We start from the raw sequence: 16,659 nt of genomic DNA, 5'->3' as shown, positions 1-16,659 counted from the left end.
TGGAGCTAGTATTCCACTTTACCACAGGACAATGATCTCGAGGGCTAGTCAAAAGTACAAGTATCAAACGTACACAGTATCAAATGTACAACCCAAAGGCACCTAAATGGGAGTTGCATGATTAATTCCTTTGGAGAGCTGAGACTTAAGAACTAGTATCCCAAAACTCTTCTAGGAACTTGGAGTGACTAATTGAAAACAAATAAATCAGTAAACCACAGGATAATTAAGAACCATGAATATTAGGCAACCATGAAAAAGGCAGCTGTGACATTCCAGAAGGAATAAAGCAATCAAGATAGGAGAYATTGGTGACACTGTACAAGACTGGATAAGCTCTTATGAAGAGTACCGTGCTACTGTGCACAATTCTGATTATCTGAGTTGAAGAAAGATTTAAACCTGGGACAGGTGCAGAAAACACCTGAGAATGAACAGTCTGTTTTATGAGCAAAGATTAGAAATGCATGGTTTATTTAACCTAACTGAATGATGTCTTGGAGAAGGGATAGGACTGTACACTATGTATGAGTCAGGAGATAGACTCCAGAGAAGACATGCTGTTCAGCTGTATGATAACACTGGCAAAAAAAGGCAGATGGGTAAATACTGATCAGCTGGAAATCAGAAGGTTTCTAATCATCAGAGAAACAAGTTTCTAGCATTGCAGGGGGAAGTGGGGGTAAAAATCTTTAGACACTGGAAGCACTTTCAGTTTTGAAATGGATTGCACAGCATGGAAAAGAGGAGGACTAGATGATTCAGGACCTGTTCCTCCCAGTCTCCCAGCTCTGTGCATCCTATTAAGACATACATTTAGTTTCTGCTGAGTAGAAGTAAGATGCATCTTTAGAAGACTCCCCTAACAATGTAGAGTTGTAAAATTTCAGGAGCAAAATCAAGTAGAAAAGAAGGTCCTCCACAGAAATGTTACATATTTTGGAACCTTCTGCTTAGGCAAATTTACAATAATTTGTATGTGTTTCAGGAAGTGGGGACATCTATTATTCTCYGAGTGTAATTTGTATGCAATTTTATATAACAAAGCCATAAAAGGTTAATTTGACAAAGGCATAAAATGTTTAAGCCAAAATTTCACAACAGTGGTTGAAAAGTTCTTGTCAATTGTAACGGGTTTGGATCAGATTCACCGTATTTTTTTTCTTCCTAATGATTAAAGAGAAAGGAAATGGTGAGGTAAATAACCAGGTAGAAATGATGATGCACTTTAAAACTTTCACATGAATGAGCTGATCTGTTAACAGCTAATGCACTATGCTGTCCATTCCCCCCCCCCCATACACACACACTCTCTGTAATCAGCCTTTTGTCACACAGTAGTGAAATCCATTAGCTGCAACTTCCTTATCAACTTCCAAGGCTTTCCAGCTATTAAAACATTTGCATATTTAACAATTCATTTCTCAGCTGACTGGTATCAACACTCATCTACAGAGAGCTTGAGAGGAAAAGCAAAACAGTGTGTGCAGAAATCTTGTTTTTTTAAAAAAAGTCTTGACTGCACCTTTTAATAAAAATATTTATCTGAAATAAAGCATGGTATTGGAGAAGACTTAGCAAAAACCTGAGAAAATCACGATTTTGAAACCCAATGTTTTAATTTAAAGACTGAAAACAAGAAAAAATGTAACTTCAATATTTCTGTCAACATCTAGTTTCATTCATGTCCTTATTCATCAGTTATTTTGTTTTCTCTGAGATACTTGCACAGAATTGCCTTCACTTGACTACTCCTGAATTCTTTCAGCAATACCACTTTCTAGTACTTATGACATCACTATTTACAATGCCATCATCAAAACATCTGCTATAAAATTCAGAAACTTGAGGGGGCACCAGAGAAAAAACCCACCACTGAATAAATCAAGAAAAGGAGCAAGCTGATAAAGCATTAGGAAGCTTCCGTTTTGACATATATGTCATGGTAATCATCTTTGGTAGAACAGCAAACATGGAAGCAATGTGTGACAGTTACACGGAATTTTTTGCCAAGTGTGTTTTTTAAAATACAAATGAATTTTGCATCGGCTCTTTACCATTCCATGTTAACTTGTTTGCAGGCACACTTCTGAAGTATGTAAAGTAAATAAAAATGTAAAACACATACTTATTTCTAGCATTTTCTTTGATGGCTTTCAATACAGATACGTGGATTCACGCACCTTGAGTTTGCTGCTTTGAGAGCTAACTGACTGCGCTTCCAGCAACTGAAGAGACCACATCCGTCAGCCATCGAATCTCAATAGTAGTAGTACTATCAAGAAGATGGCAGAGCTGGGATACTGTGCCATGAAAACTGCAGTATCACATTTGGCTCTGGTAAACATGCAGAYGACTTCTCATATTTTGATATGAAACACAACCAGTGAAATCATACACTTGTGTGGTTTGATACAATTGCCAATCCATGCGCTCAGCTCAGTTCAAGGATAGAGAAGGCAACTCGCCAATGGGGCTGGAAAGGGATAGAAGCACTTTCACATACGAAAGGTCACCCTGCATACTCTTATGCAGTGGTACAATACCTATGCTCACTCTGCTTCCAGGGCAAATCCAAGAGATGTGACCTCGCTGAGGCTCTAGGCTGCTCTCCATCCTGGGGCAATACAAAAGGCACATGAAAGCCCTGAATGACAATAAACCTGCATTTGTACATATTTCTGTTTTTCATGCCTGAAGTTACAATCTCAGGAGACACATGCAAGATGATATAGTTAAAACTGTTGCAGAGCACAGTGTTCCTGAACTTCTGTCTTTCAAACGAGAGATTTTAAAAAAGGTGCTGACATCTCGAGGTTATTAAAGACATCACAGCACTATTATTGTCACAGCATGATGGCATCTTTTGTTTAACTGTCTTTTAGTAATGTAAATGTGCCCAGGTGCAACATACTTTTGAATTCAAATCCTAAACAAATACCTGCAAGTGGATAAGAGGTAGCCAGGCACACATTAGGGTGGGCTTGAGCCTCTTTTGCCTGTATTCATTAGGAGGTTACTCTGAAAGTCAGTTGCATTAGGTCAAGAAATACAGTGTTGTCTACTGAAAGCAGAGGTGTCAGATTTGGGTCGGTTTCTCTTACCTCAGCTCTCTCTGTTAGTTTGATGAATTCTTTATCACCTCCCACGGTAACCTTGTTCAGCAATAGTGGGCTCTTAAAATTTGCCAAAAAGAGGTGCCAGTACAGGCAATGGTTTAAACCACTGGACTGTAAAGCTTGCAAGGCACTGAACAAACTTTTTTTGATGAAAGGTTATTAATAAAGGGGAAATGTTATTAAAATTACAAAAGGAAATAACTAAACTGAACATAGAGAACAAGTCATATGATAACTGAAGATGCACAGTACTGTTTCATGCCCAAATAACTAAATTCCTCAAACATTACTTACACTATTGGTAACCATTATTTACCAATATCAATATAAATATTTCCAAAAACAAAATTTCTTCTACACTGCAATTTCTAGTTATTTGAGTCTTTTTTTCCCCCAAATGTTTTTGAGAAAATGAAACAAAAGATTTAGTCCTCTGCTTTAAAAATCTTCATGATTAGTCTGTTATCACTGGTTTCAGCTAAGTATCTGACCTGACAAGAGGAAGACAGACAGCGTCCTTCTCTGAATGCTGTGGTTCACAGACTATTATCATTAAAGAAACATTGTTGACTGTTGCAAAGAAATGCAAACARCATAACACCATGCTAACTTACAGCTGACAAACCTTACAGTACTTTACGTTGCAGCACTTCTGCTTATCATATACGTGAACCCTAATCAATTATACATAGTTTATGGTACATTGCCCATTTATAACACCATTGCTGGGAACACAACATACTGACTGTTAGTAATAAGGGTTAACACGAGGATGATGATATTGCAGATTAATGCACCTGGAAGCCAAGATTCAATAGCTTCTAATTGGGTAAAATGTTAATCAGATACCTACAGTGAATGCTGCTATTCTTTAAAGTCTAAGTAAGTGTTCTCACAAGGATGCAGCCCGGTGATTAAGTGCACAATATCTAAGGTTTCATTAAGTCAATCATTACCTCTCAGAATGTTTTTTATGGTAAGCTTTATACCAAAAGTTTCACAGTAGAAATATACTTTTCAGAAATGTAATTGACAATCATACATTTAACACCATTCATTTAACATAATAAATTATTTGCATTAAATGTATAATTTATTATAAGCTTCAACATGTCTTTATCATCTTTGTTTAGACAACTCATATTTACATTACCAGACATTTACAAACAGCAAAGGCAGTTTGGGACATTATATTGTCTGGTGCATATGGGGCAAAATTTAAACCACAACCACTGCCCCAGACKAAGCTATACAAAAAGACTAAGAACAAGCTAATGGACAACAATTTATTATATTCTCGCAACACTAGGAGTATTTTATGCACTGTATATAAGGAGCGTCACCAATAGCATCACTAATACAGTCCAGCATTCTGATTATTGCAGTGTGACTGTGGAAGAGTTAATGCTAGCGAGTACCAAATTCATGAAAAAAAATTTACTAAAGGCATTGACTTCAAAGTATTCAGAAACCCAACTCAGATACTGTTGAGGTAAATGGGAGTTTTTTTATCCTGAAACGTGAAAATTCCACCCTATATTAATTAAGCAGTAAAACGAGTTTGGATAACTAACTAACGAATGGTACAGAAGCAGGAAACAGGAAATCACCAGTGTTTCTCATTCCACAGTAACTAGGCGGTACCACATGAAATGATCAAGCAGCAAGTTTAAAACAAACAAAAAGAAGTGTGTGAACTGTGTGCTCAATACCACTACATGTTGTGGAGGCCAGATGTAACAAGGAAACCTCAAAGGAAAATTAATCATGTTCATGGGAAAAGGTCCACTGCGGGCTACTAAACCTGAAGACACAGTTGCATCCTCCAAGCTCAGGAAGTCCAAGCCACCGATTGCCAGAACATGAGGAGGGTACAGCGCGACAAGTGCATTTAGCTTGCTACCCCAAGTATCTGCCACAGGTAAAATGAACCTTCAGAGAACACAGACCTTATGTTGGCAAGATAGACTGTTGGTCTGACCAGAAAGGCTGCTCCTCACATGTCAAGTTCTCAGCAAAGATATCAAGGACTTTTAAACGTTTGTATACCTCAAGAAGAGTCCTCAAATTTTGGGTTTTGTGACAAAGACAGAAGCTGCAGCTTTTGTAACTTTTCTCCCACACAGACTAGTTTAATTGTTTATCATTCAGATAAAAAAATAATTCACCTGCATATTTACTTTAAGAAGAACAGCTCAGAGTCATGCCACAGACAGCAGAACAAATGCTATGCATTTTGAAGCGGCTCCACTTATTATACAAGTGTCTCCAGGTCCAGYAGGAAGACCAGAGGTCTACTTTTTGCCTCACTATTCTTCTTGCACACACACAAAAAAAATTACCACCTCTGCAAGAATGAAAACTGCTATTTATGGGACAGAATACTTCGTTATCTGTCTGCAAAAGCAAACAAACAAAAAAATTTTTGACAAAAAATAGCCCTTTCATAGGGTTAGCTAAATAGAGCATCATAACTCAGTGATGTAAAGCAGGATGAAAGTTGCCAGTGAGCAAGAGTAAAAGAGCTGAAGTTTCAGGCACCCAGAAGCAAAGTATAGGTCTCTGGAAGAAACATATTCCATACAGGAAAGAAGAAGAGAAGAAAATACCGAGGCAGACCATCTGGAATCAATTTCTTCAGTGTAAGAAAAGCAAAACAGCCATTTTTCTTGAACAGGTATCTTTTTAAACCTACAGAGAATCTATGGTCCCAGCTATATCAGGAAAGCTCTGTTGGTGTATATTGGTATATATGATATGGTCAAAGCAGTTTTTGCATAACTATAGCTGCATCAGTTGAACTATAATTTGTTAGAATAAAATAAAAATACAGTAAAATAAAAATCTTCCCAGGCAGTTTTACTGAGTGAAACAGCAGTTGACATTGTTACACGCACTCTCACAGTACTACATATCCCAGTATAGTATACACTGTTATATATGCATTTTACATACACACACACACCTATATATAGTATATAAGCTGCTTCTCCTGAAACCCTAAAAGTGTCTCAGCCTATTTCCCTGCTCTTCACAAAGCTGCAGTCCTCAGTAACTTGCACCATATTCGCCAGCAAATTCTCCACAAGCCTCAACCCTTGCTAACTGACATGGGACACACTAAAAGAATCATTACCTGTCTGTTAAAGTCTCTTCATCATATACTGACTAATATCCACTACCACTACAAAACACGAAGCTAAAACTTTGTCTTCACCCATGACCTGTAAGGAACTAAGGCCCTGACTGAAAACTAAAAACCGAGAAAGTCTTGATCTAACAAGAATGAACCAACATCTTATTAGTGGTGCTCAGGGGCTCCAGTAATTTGTCTTCCTCTTTCCAATATCTCACAAACCTCTACCACAAAAATACCCATGGGCTTAGTTGCCCAGGAGTGAGGCTTCGTTCATCTGAACAGGGCTCCCTCCAACTGGCTGTCATCCATTTTAGATCGTTACGATCTTGTCCGACTCTTGCATATGGGTGCTCTCCAAGAGATCTCCTAATTGGGTGATCATCTTACACAGCAAGTGCCTGTATTTGACCCAGTCTAACAGCACATGGTTTTGCGATGCTGCAAAAACAACAGGTTTCAGACCTCTTAGCAAAAAATGCAGCTAGTGTTTGCACTCACTGTGATACACTTTTATAGCCCTTCTGGAAGGCAATTTGTTTCATATATTGATCAAAAAATCTGTCTCAGTATTTAAGCACTGTGAAATCATCCAAACTGCTGTCTTAAATATAGCATCTAATGGTACAAGATTACCCAGTAAAAGGACAGACGTTTTAAGATCAAAATACTTACAAAAAGTAGAAGCAGCAGTGGAGTTATAACAATGCCCTGGAAGAAATAAAAATAATTGTCCGTTAGTCAGGGAAGCAGAATACTCTTTACTTTCTTGTACCCTGATGCATGGAAATACACAAATTTCATTCAGCATCGTGGAAATTAAGTGACAAAAGGGAATTCAGCTTTGATCTTCACTGTGTACATTCTTTAGTGTCTGTACATGGATCTTTTTATAAACAATACTCACTACAAATTATCTTTTTTTTTTTTTAACCTCTAGCTTTCCCCGTTTTGGACCTAAGACTCTCTCTTTTAAAACACATGATACATAGAAATATAGATCAATATTTAAAAATATATACATATTAAAACTTTCCCCTCATTGCGTTGTATTTTAACTCTACTGAGCTACATCTCCCTAGGAGGTGACTGGTGATTGACTCCTATGCTGACCAGTCCCAGGTCCTCTCCTGAGCAAAATTCACATCAACTGTGATGAATTAGGTGCTGTGACTGTGTAATGTAAGTTGATATTCCCCAAGGAAATGAGCTGAGATCTCAAAACTTATTTCACTTGATTAGACTTTGTGTTGCAGTGGTAGAAGGCAAGTCTTTCATCTAATTTAGTCACACAGGACCACCTCAGCTTTCCACATCCCACAGGCAGACGCAAGCAAAAAGATTTGTTTTGTTCACTGAAAAGGAACAGGTTTAAAGCTGATGATTGGACAAAATACAGGATTTTAAGTTTCATGAGGGAAAATCTTAAAATGAGTTGTTTGGGTTGGGAGTTAACATGACATGCATCAGTTTCTTAGCTACAAATAGTAATTCCCCATCATCCTTCCATCAGACTTCAATATTTTATTATTGCTCAATAAAACTATTCTGGCATTTAATGCATACTAATTCACAAAGCTCACCTAGAACTTCTCTAAGCCAAGACTGTTCTTTGGCCAAATATTTCTCAAGAATAATTTTTCTTTCAGCTATTCACAAAATTTATCGTTCAAAGGACAAGATTCCCAAACATCCATCTACATTACATCCATTACATCCATCTAAAAGGACGTTTTCTTTTTGTTTTGGGTCCAAGTGAAAAAACGATCAAATAAAAAAGCAGTTGTCCCCTGCTTTTCCTTTAACCTTGAATAACACAGCTTTACTCAAGTCTTTTGGAAGCTAATATTAAGAAAAACCTTATATGAGCATTTTTGTATTTGCTTTCTGTGTCCACCAAAATCACTGGTCCAGAGAGGCCACCAGGCACAGAGGGCTCCTACTCAGAGCCTTCTTAAAAGGCAACAAGTAAATGCCCCAAACAATGGCAGACAAGCAGGAACGAGGAGGCAACAGTTAACCTGTACAACTTGAAGGTTCTGCAGAATTTTAAAACATATTTTGAAATAAATAATATATGCCATATCTGACTGGCCCACAGCCTAGCTATCCATAATCATTTATCTTTTTGCAAATGTCACATCTTAAATAGATCATAAAGACTGGAAAGGGAAGAAGTAGAAGCATTAAGAATTGCTTCAGGGAATCATTCCCTGTACAGGGGGAGGCCTAGACAAAATGTAGGTATGTTTATGAAGAAATATAGGTGTTCAAGGATATCAGCTGTGGAGGAACAAAAAAAAGTTCAGGAAGGGAAGAGGCACTAAGAGCTGAATTGACACTTAAGTACAGCATCATCTACAATGCTTAAAAAGGAGAACTGACAGTAAGGTCTGTATAAAGTGGATGCAACACAGTCACTTCATTAGAATGAGCAAACTCCAGCTTTTATGAGATATTACTAAGAATACGTGAGCTAGACCTTTCTCCTCTTCCCCTTTCTCCACTGACAACTACATTGCACAGCTCAAATATTAGTGAGTAGCTGAGTATTCCCAAAGCATCCTGTAATTTGGGGATGGCAGAACACCCCTGCAGCAGGGTACCACTACAACCCTTGATGGGTGAGAACAAACAGGAGCATTTAAGCAGTAGGAGGTGATATACTACAAGCAACCTGTACTCTAAGAGAGTTGAGCATAGGGAGAAGACAGGATACTCCCAGCTGCTGAATACAGCTAGCTTTCCTCTACATCTGAAGGAACTCATTGATTCAGCACTGTTACTCATTTCTTACATGCTTCATGACTAAGTATATTCAATAATACTTTTATACATTACAAAAAAAAAAGGAAAGGTAAAAAAAAAAAACAAATATCCCAACTCTCCCCATTATCTTGCTAATGAATCAAGCTGGTGTCCTTCTTTAGGATGGGACCTGTGACTTCATACGTATTTGCTTTGGAAGCTTAGGGATATCAACACAATGGTCTGGGCAAGAGCTGCTACTAGTTCAAAGCATGTAATGCCATAAAGCAAAACATTACCTCTCTGACAACAACATTTCTTCATAATTCTGTAAGCAGAGAGGAAGAAGAAATATCCCTGCATATCATAAATAGATTTCTGACTGTGCTTGTTGGAAGTCTGGCATTCAAAAGGTCCATTCAGTAATTTTCTAGAAAGTTTTGCAATTAATTATCGTGATCTTAATAATCAGGAACAAGTTTCCTACTGTCCTTCCACAGAAAGGATTTACAGGGTTGAATTTTCCYATTTGCAACACACATGCAATTCCCTGGGAAGCGAAACAATTACCTGACAGAACAGATGAGATTATATTAAAAAATAGACGCAGAGTAATTTGATGTTAATGTTTTATTTTGATAAGGAGTGCCAGATTGAAAAACCACTGAGACTACATTAAAACCAAGAGGTTTTCAGTGCTGTGGTAGCTGTAATGGTTTATGGATGTTAGTAAGGAAAGATTTATTAGGGGATGGGATAGCTGTTATTGGACAACTGATATAGTTGGAAAAGACTTTGGGCACATAAAACCCTTTATATGTTATATAAAATGTACACGTTATATAAAAACACTGATGTGTTTGTGTGCAAAAGCCCTTCTCTTCAGGTTTCCGCTCCAGATTTGAAGAAGGGTTTTATATGACTGAAGTATATCTGTCTAATAAAAGGTATTACCTTTCCCTGCAAACACTGTCTCACTTCAATACATTACTTTTCTTTTTGTTAGAAATGAGCTTCTCAGTATGCTCATAAGCACTATGTGATACATCTCAATTCATACCTACTAAAGAATAATATATAGAGCAATTTCAGTCTAAACACTACTGACAGAAATTACAGACAACAATTTAGGCTTCTGAGGTAAAAACAAAACTCTGATTCACTCAGAATACACAAAACCAGGAAGACAACAATTATTCTACACTGTCCAGTTTATGTGCTAACAGCTCATAACATAGCATATTCTAACATGTACAACGTGGCTATAATCTAAGACTACTACTGTTACAGTTGCTGAAAAGCACAAAGGAACTAAAAATGAAAATAAAGACTGTTGTTTCTAAGTCCATTGAATGGTAATACCATCAGGGGAAAAAGTATCCAAATTTGACTGCTCTTTTCCCTGCCTTGCTTTCCAGGCAAATGCTTCCAAATATATAGTGTATGGAGATAAACAGACTGTAGATTAGCACTTCTAGCAGAAGCTGAGCATCTGCCCTTGAGAATGCAAGGTCACTGCACAGTTTTAGCATCTTCAAAGTTCGGGGGGAGTGTTAAGCTTTCTGACTGCTGCCTACAATGGAGTCAAAGTTGTAAAGTGGCTGCCGTTTGCTATCAGCAGAAAAACTTTCAAGAAATCCATTTACACCTCTGATGTGAAAGACTGACTGAATATATTTCAATGATTTTAGTGGAAAGGGAGGAAAAAGATCTCAGCCTGACCTGAAACACTGATACAAAATAGGAGTCTGCACAGTCATATTAGATACCTGAAAATGCCTTCTTTTTTTCAGCAAGGATCATGAAACATGTCTTAAGAGTTTAAGCGCACACATGTCTGTGTGCATACATTTTAACAGGAATGAGATACTGGGAGATGCATTTAACTCTTATTTGCTTTGTAAGATGTTAAGAACAAGTTTTCTGCATGTTTCATCCAACACAGCATTACTTTAGAGTGGATATTAAAAGTTGTTTTCTTGTCCAAGAGAATATGCAGAATCAATACCTTTAATCGGCTGCCAAATTGGTTAGCAAAAGGAAGTAACATAATGGATTTGAATCTATGATGGAAAATCATTAAGAAAGAAATTATGCAAAYAGTTAGAACAAGGTGGGCACAGATCCAGAGGGGCACAGATCCAGAGGGACACATGGCAGAAGAGGAGTAAGGATTATTGTAATGAGGCATGAAATACATGTGAACTTTCCTTGGTTTCCTTTACCCACAAATTTCCCAGGCAATTTTTCTTCATTCTTACAGGTCATCAGTATGACACATATGTGGCAATTACCAGTGGAAAAACTCTTAACCAAAGTAGCCTCTGATTTGTCTTAAGGAGCAGGATTAGAAAGAAGAAGAGTTATTTGTAATCAAGGCAATGAACCAACGTGTATTTTCTGAAATCAATTATCTGCTCCTGTGCTTAAAGCTAAGGATGCGTTTGAACGCTTCATTGGAGCAGGGCACAAAAGGAGCAAAAGTTTAAGCAGCATTAATTTATATACTGACACAAGGTTACTTAAGGAGTTAACTGGTCAGCATTTCCATTAGCACTGATGGACTAATGCATGAGAAAAATGGCTATGAACTCTGGATAATTTCACCAGGGGGCAAACTTGAATGAGAACTGAAATTCAATCTTCATCTGTGTACACCAGCATTTCTCAAAATGATTTTATTTCAAGAGTCACTGGCTATTTGGAAAAGAAAAAACAATGAGAAAATCTGGACAAAACAACGCACCACAACCAATCTGTGCAGTTTTTCTGCTTACAGCAGAATTAGACTTTACCTTGAAACGTTTATTACTTCTATTTCTTACGCTGTTTGTTTCCTTGTTTTTTATGAATGGAAGCATTATTTTTAAATACATTTTTTTCTATTTTATTTTTGACAAATTTGCAAACCACTTTATGGTGTTTTACAGTTCAAAAAGTGAAAATTCTGCCTCCAGAAAAGTGCTTCTAGGCCTGAATTAGATGTGTTTGTGAGCAATACAGGAAGGCTAGTACTAAATGTCTCACAGAATACAGATAAATAGATGTCCTCAAAAATCTGTTACTATTAGTAACAAAAAATAAATGAGCTATCTTGAAGGTCAAAAAGCTTATACCTCAGCATATTCAAGAATATGATGGAGACTGCAAAGATGACGATAGAGAGCACTCAAAGCCAACTCTCAATCTATTCCTGTGGAGGAGTACAAGACTCTTCCCCCCACCACTCAGACTGACCACAGCTACAGACAACACGTTGCCTTTGTAAAACGTTATTAAATACAATACTACAATACGCACCATCTTGAATAGACTGATCTGAAGCATAATTGCATGCACAGTTAAGGTTTACAGTAACCTTAGTTTTAGCCATTATATAAAGAATGGCTCATACTGTTGATACAGGGCCTTCACACACCTGAATAACCAGCCAAAAACCTGAGAACTCTCTCCCTTCTCCCACTGGCCCTCTCCCTTCTCCCACCGGCCCTCTCCCTTCTCCCACCCATCTTCACTTACCCTCTTTGCAATGACACAGAACCTCTTGACATATTTCACAGAATAAGCTAAAACCCCCTGTGTTTAACATATTTAACTGGTTCTAAGCCAGAGGCACAAAAACTACTAAAAGTCAGGTTCTGCCTGCCCATGCGAGTCCTTGTGAGCCCGCTGTATGTGCTGAATGGAGTCCTAACAGAAAGGGGCCACTATCAGGGCTGCACAGGCAACCGCGAATTTTGCGTTTCTCAATTTTTGAGTATTACACTATTTTAATGATTTCAAGTCTGTAACTGAAATCCTTTGGAAAACATTTCAATGTATCAGAATGTGGACCAAGTTACTGCAGAAACCTATTCAAAACAACCTGTTTCTGGGTTCTTTTAACAGCTTTTAGCATTTGTGTAAGCATGGCTGTAAAAACTATGCTGTCCAGTTGTTCTTACTTAAAGACAACACTGGAGACGACAGATTTTAAGATGTTGAACTAGCTCTCTCAATTTCCACACTAACTTATAGATTTTTCCCCACTTTCAAACTGCATGTCCATGCAAATGACATAAATGTTAGTTTTTATCTGTTGCAATTTCAGAGATTAAGTTAGAACTGCACTTTCTGATGTCTTCATCATTTCAGTCATTGCCCCATAATGCAACTTCAAGGTCCCTGTGTTGTTCCTCCACGTAAAGCACAGAAGCTCCTGATGCCTGATAATCACTTTTGCCTTATTTGCTTTCTCATTTTATTATTTTCAATACTTCTCAAGTTACACAACTTTTTTTTTTTAAACAACCTCCTATCACACATTCCTCTTTGTCAGCTGAGGCTTTGTTGAATCTGAGAAGGCTTATCCAACTGTAGGACTTTAAAATAAAGTATTTTATTTAGTTCCTTATTGTACTGTTTTATATCAAATGATTGATTTGAATGCTGGGAAGAATAAAGGCTCTGTGATTTGATGCTTTTTAGGATGCTAAATTTACCCATCCTCCCCATCATAAGTAATATGAAGAGATAATGAAATGAGCATAAAGTTAAATTCACACATCTTGTTAAATTCATACTGTAAAACACTAAGGCACTGTACCACAATATTAAATTGAAAATACAATTTAACATAACCCCAATTCAAATATAATCATAAATAAGTATCACAACAATAGCTGCAACTCCTCCAATTAGGCCAATACTGGATTTTAATGACAAAACTGTAAAATCAGAAGTGCTATGTTGAAATGGCTAAGGCTTTCTTAGAAGGGACAAAATAAACCAGATTCGATATCTCATATGCATACGAGACTATGCGTAATATTTTGTGTATCATTCCAGGCAATGCACACCTTTGTTCTGTTGTGACGACAGGGTCCTCTATTATGAGAAGGGAAATTTTAAATAAGTGATAAAGTTAAAAAGCACACTAGCATCAGATAACAGTAGGCAACAAAAGGGTATCTACAATTTATTAGCAATTGCTAACTGCAGTTGTTTCCCCTCCACATTTTATGCAAATATGAAATCAAGGTGGAATCAAAAGGACTGCAAAAAAGCAGTCAAAATTTGGTTCTCACAACACAATAAACCTAGAAACATAACAAATAAAGTATTCTAAACTACTGGCAGTAACACTGCTAGACTTGTTGCAGATTGAGTATTAAAAATAAAATCAAAAGGAGGAAACAGTTTTCTTCAATAAGTCTGAGGGGGAAGATTTCAGTACAGTGTTAAGAGTTAACCCAAGAGCAAGAAAAGAGTATTTCAGGAAAGTAAAACTTCAAATAAACTTGATTTGCTTGGCTTCCCAGCAGAGGGCATCTTCCACACACTAGAAGTTTTCTTCCTTATGCAGCAATAGTTTTAGAACAAACTAGTGAGAAGCCTGAAGTTTTAAAGTAATTATAAAAGCTTCCTCTGATTTTGAAGATACTTGAATGGTGTCTGGAACGATGCACAAAATACAAGACAGTCTGAATCYGAGTTGGACATAAGTGCTTCCATGAACCATCCTGAAACCTCAGGACCTAGATTGGCAATTACTGTAACAGTAACTGCCTGAAACTCAGTTAGATGAGAGTCACCTAGCAGAGTGCTGACTGCCCCCCTCTGTAGGCACAGGCAACACTGCTGTTGGGGGAGCTGGTGCTGGCAGCGCTTCCCTTGGGCCACGGTGACTTTCTGCTCCTGCCATGGCCCAGTGTGGTCAGAGGCCCATCGTGCGCATATCTGCAGCAGCATCCAGCCATATTCCCTACTCAGACTTGTGATGCTTCCCACTAACTTTCTACTGGCTCTCTCTTGCACAACACGTTCAAGTCAGATGTTACGTCTTCAGTGCATTCACTGAGGCTGCCCAACCTGCAGCCCCAGCTGTTTCCCTCTCCTTTCAGTCYTTCTGGCTGACCATCATTCCTGGCTTCAACACTTATTTCTCCTTTATCTCCCACTCCACTGCAAAACTTAGGACTTCCTCATGTGCACACGAATTGTTCATAATTCCAGCTCATTAAACCATTGCCTGTGCCTATTCAAGTTTATTTCTCACGCAGTGTCAGCAGAGAAGAGATCACTGTAATTTGGTATGGCAGGGTAGGACCTGCGTTTATACGGTTCCTGCCATTAGGTGGGCCTTCCCCAGAGGAAATTCTCAGTCATCCACACCCTTGCATTTTTGAGTGGGTTCCCCTTCTCTTTGCAGAAACTATTTTGCCACAATCCTGTAATTTCTCCTATGCAGGCAGGTTCCCACACCCTATAGCACAACCTGAGCAGGACTGAGTGGGAAAGCAGCACAGCTTGTAGGATGAGGGTATCTGGAGCTGCAAGCATAGCTCTTTCTCAGTAGATAATTTAATGTATAATAAGGATACAATAAATGCCAAAAGATGTACATTAAGTGCCACCCTATCTAAGAACACACTATATTTTTGCCATTGTTTTATATGAAAACAGAAATGCAGTAATATTTACACATTTTAGAAAAAGAGTTAATTTTACATTTAATTTTTAAGTCTGCGTTCCTGCAGAAGCAAATGATAACTGATCTAAATTCCTCCTTTATTTGGACCTATCTAGAGTAACCAGCAAATCCTGATTTTAATTAATAGCAAAATACACCAGCCTTAGCACCTCTGTCATCCCAAAATGTTTCGATAACATGCAAGGATGTCACACTAGGTGGTGCTGTGGGACCTTCTAGGGAAAAGAACTAAGAACTTCTAAAAGAAGTTTTTGCATCGTTAAATTAGCCATATTGTTGATTCTGTATTTTGAAACATATTAAAGTGTACTAACTAAGCTGCAGTCAAGATAAACCAGTATTACAGAAATAGAAGGAATACGCTAAAGAAACACTATATTTTGGCTAATACTCCTTTTTGGAGAAGTGCCCTCCTTCCACAAGAGAAAGCAGTTTTTATGGTCTACATCAGTCTTACTTTCAAGCATTCTCCACGTAAAACAGAACTGCAAAAGCGATGCCCAAAGTCAGAAATCAGATATACAGCCAGTTCCTGACAGCCTCCTCTGTTCTTCCTTCTGAGCTGTACGGAATGACGCTCTAGCACTCAGATTTTATTCCATGAGTGATTAAAAAAATATCTTAACAAGATAAGCTTTGAATTAACTGAACTGTGAATTAACTTTTCCTGCTGTGATAACCAGTTGCATGAAAGAAAACAGAAACATAAAGGATAAAACTACAGAAACCCAAAAGAAAAGTTACAATAAACACTGCAGAAATAAGCAAATACCAAAACTCTATTTCTTTCTTTTGACAGACTTATTTGTAACTAAAAAACTGTGAAGTAGAACAGTCTCTGTATAAATATACCATCAACATATGAACAAAAGCAATTTTTGTTCCATTAACATATTAAAACACACTATGTATGTTTAAGCAATCTCCTTTCTGTCTCGTTTTTCTTGAAGCCAAGAATCACAGTGTATGTATAAAACTCTGTACGAGTCCTCTACAATATATGGAAATAAATAAGCTTCACATAATGGGAAGAAGTGTTGTGTCAATAAAAACCTGGAAGCATTCACTTACTAATCAGCATTAGTAAAATGCTTTCTTAGCATTGCCAAGGTCTCTTGGTTATTTGCTACACAGACATATCACTTCAGCTAAATCACTGAAGTGCTTACATAATTAATCTCACA

General features: G+C 37.6%; 1 protein-coding gene across 1 annotated transcript in view; it reads right to left on the bottom strand.

Annotated features, from left to right (window-relative positions):
* SLC10A7 (solute carrier family 10 member 7) overlaps positions 1-16,659 on the bottom strand; it is a 174,570-nt gene that overhangs the window by 48,481 nt on the left and 109,430 nt on the right. The window contains exon 8 of the mRNA XM_026087539.1: positions 6,931-6,966. Within this exon, the coding sequence (XP_025943324.1) occupies positions 6,931-6,966 (36 nt within the window). The remainder of the gene's footprint in view (positions 1-6,930; positions 6,967-16,659) is intronic.

This window comes from Apteryx rowi, unplaced genomic scaffold, assembly GCF_003343035.1.
Source record: "Apteryx rowi isolate R43461 unplaced genomic scaffold, aptRow1 scaffold_72, whole genome shotgun sequence".
Taxonomy (NCBI): Eukaryota; Metazoa; Chordata; class Aves; order Apterygiformes; family Apterygidae; genus Apteryx; species Apteryx rowi.
The sequence above is the reverse complement of the archived record's forward strand: the minus strand, read 5'-3'. Positions and strand labels throughout refer to the sequence as shown.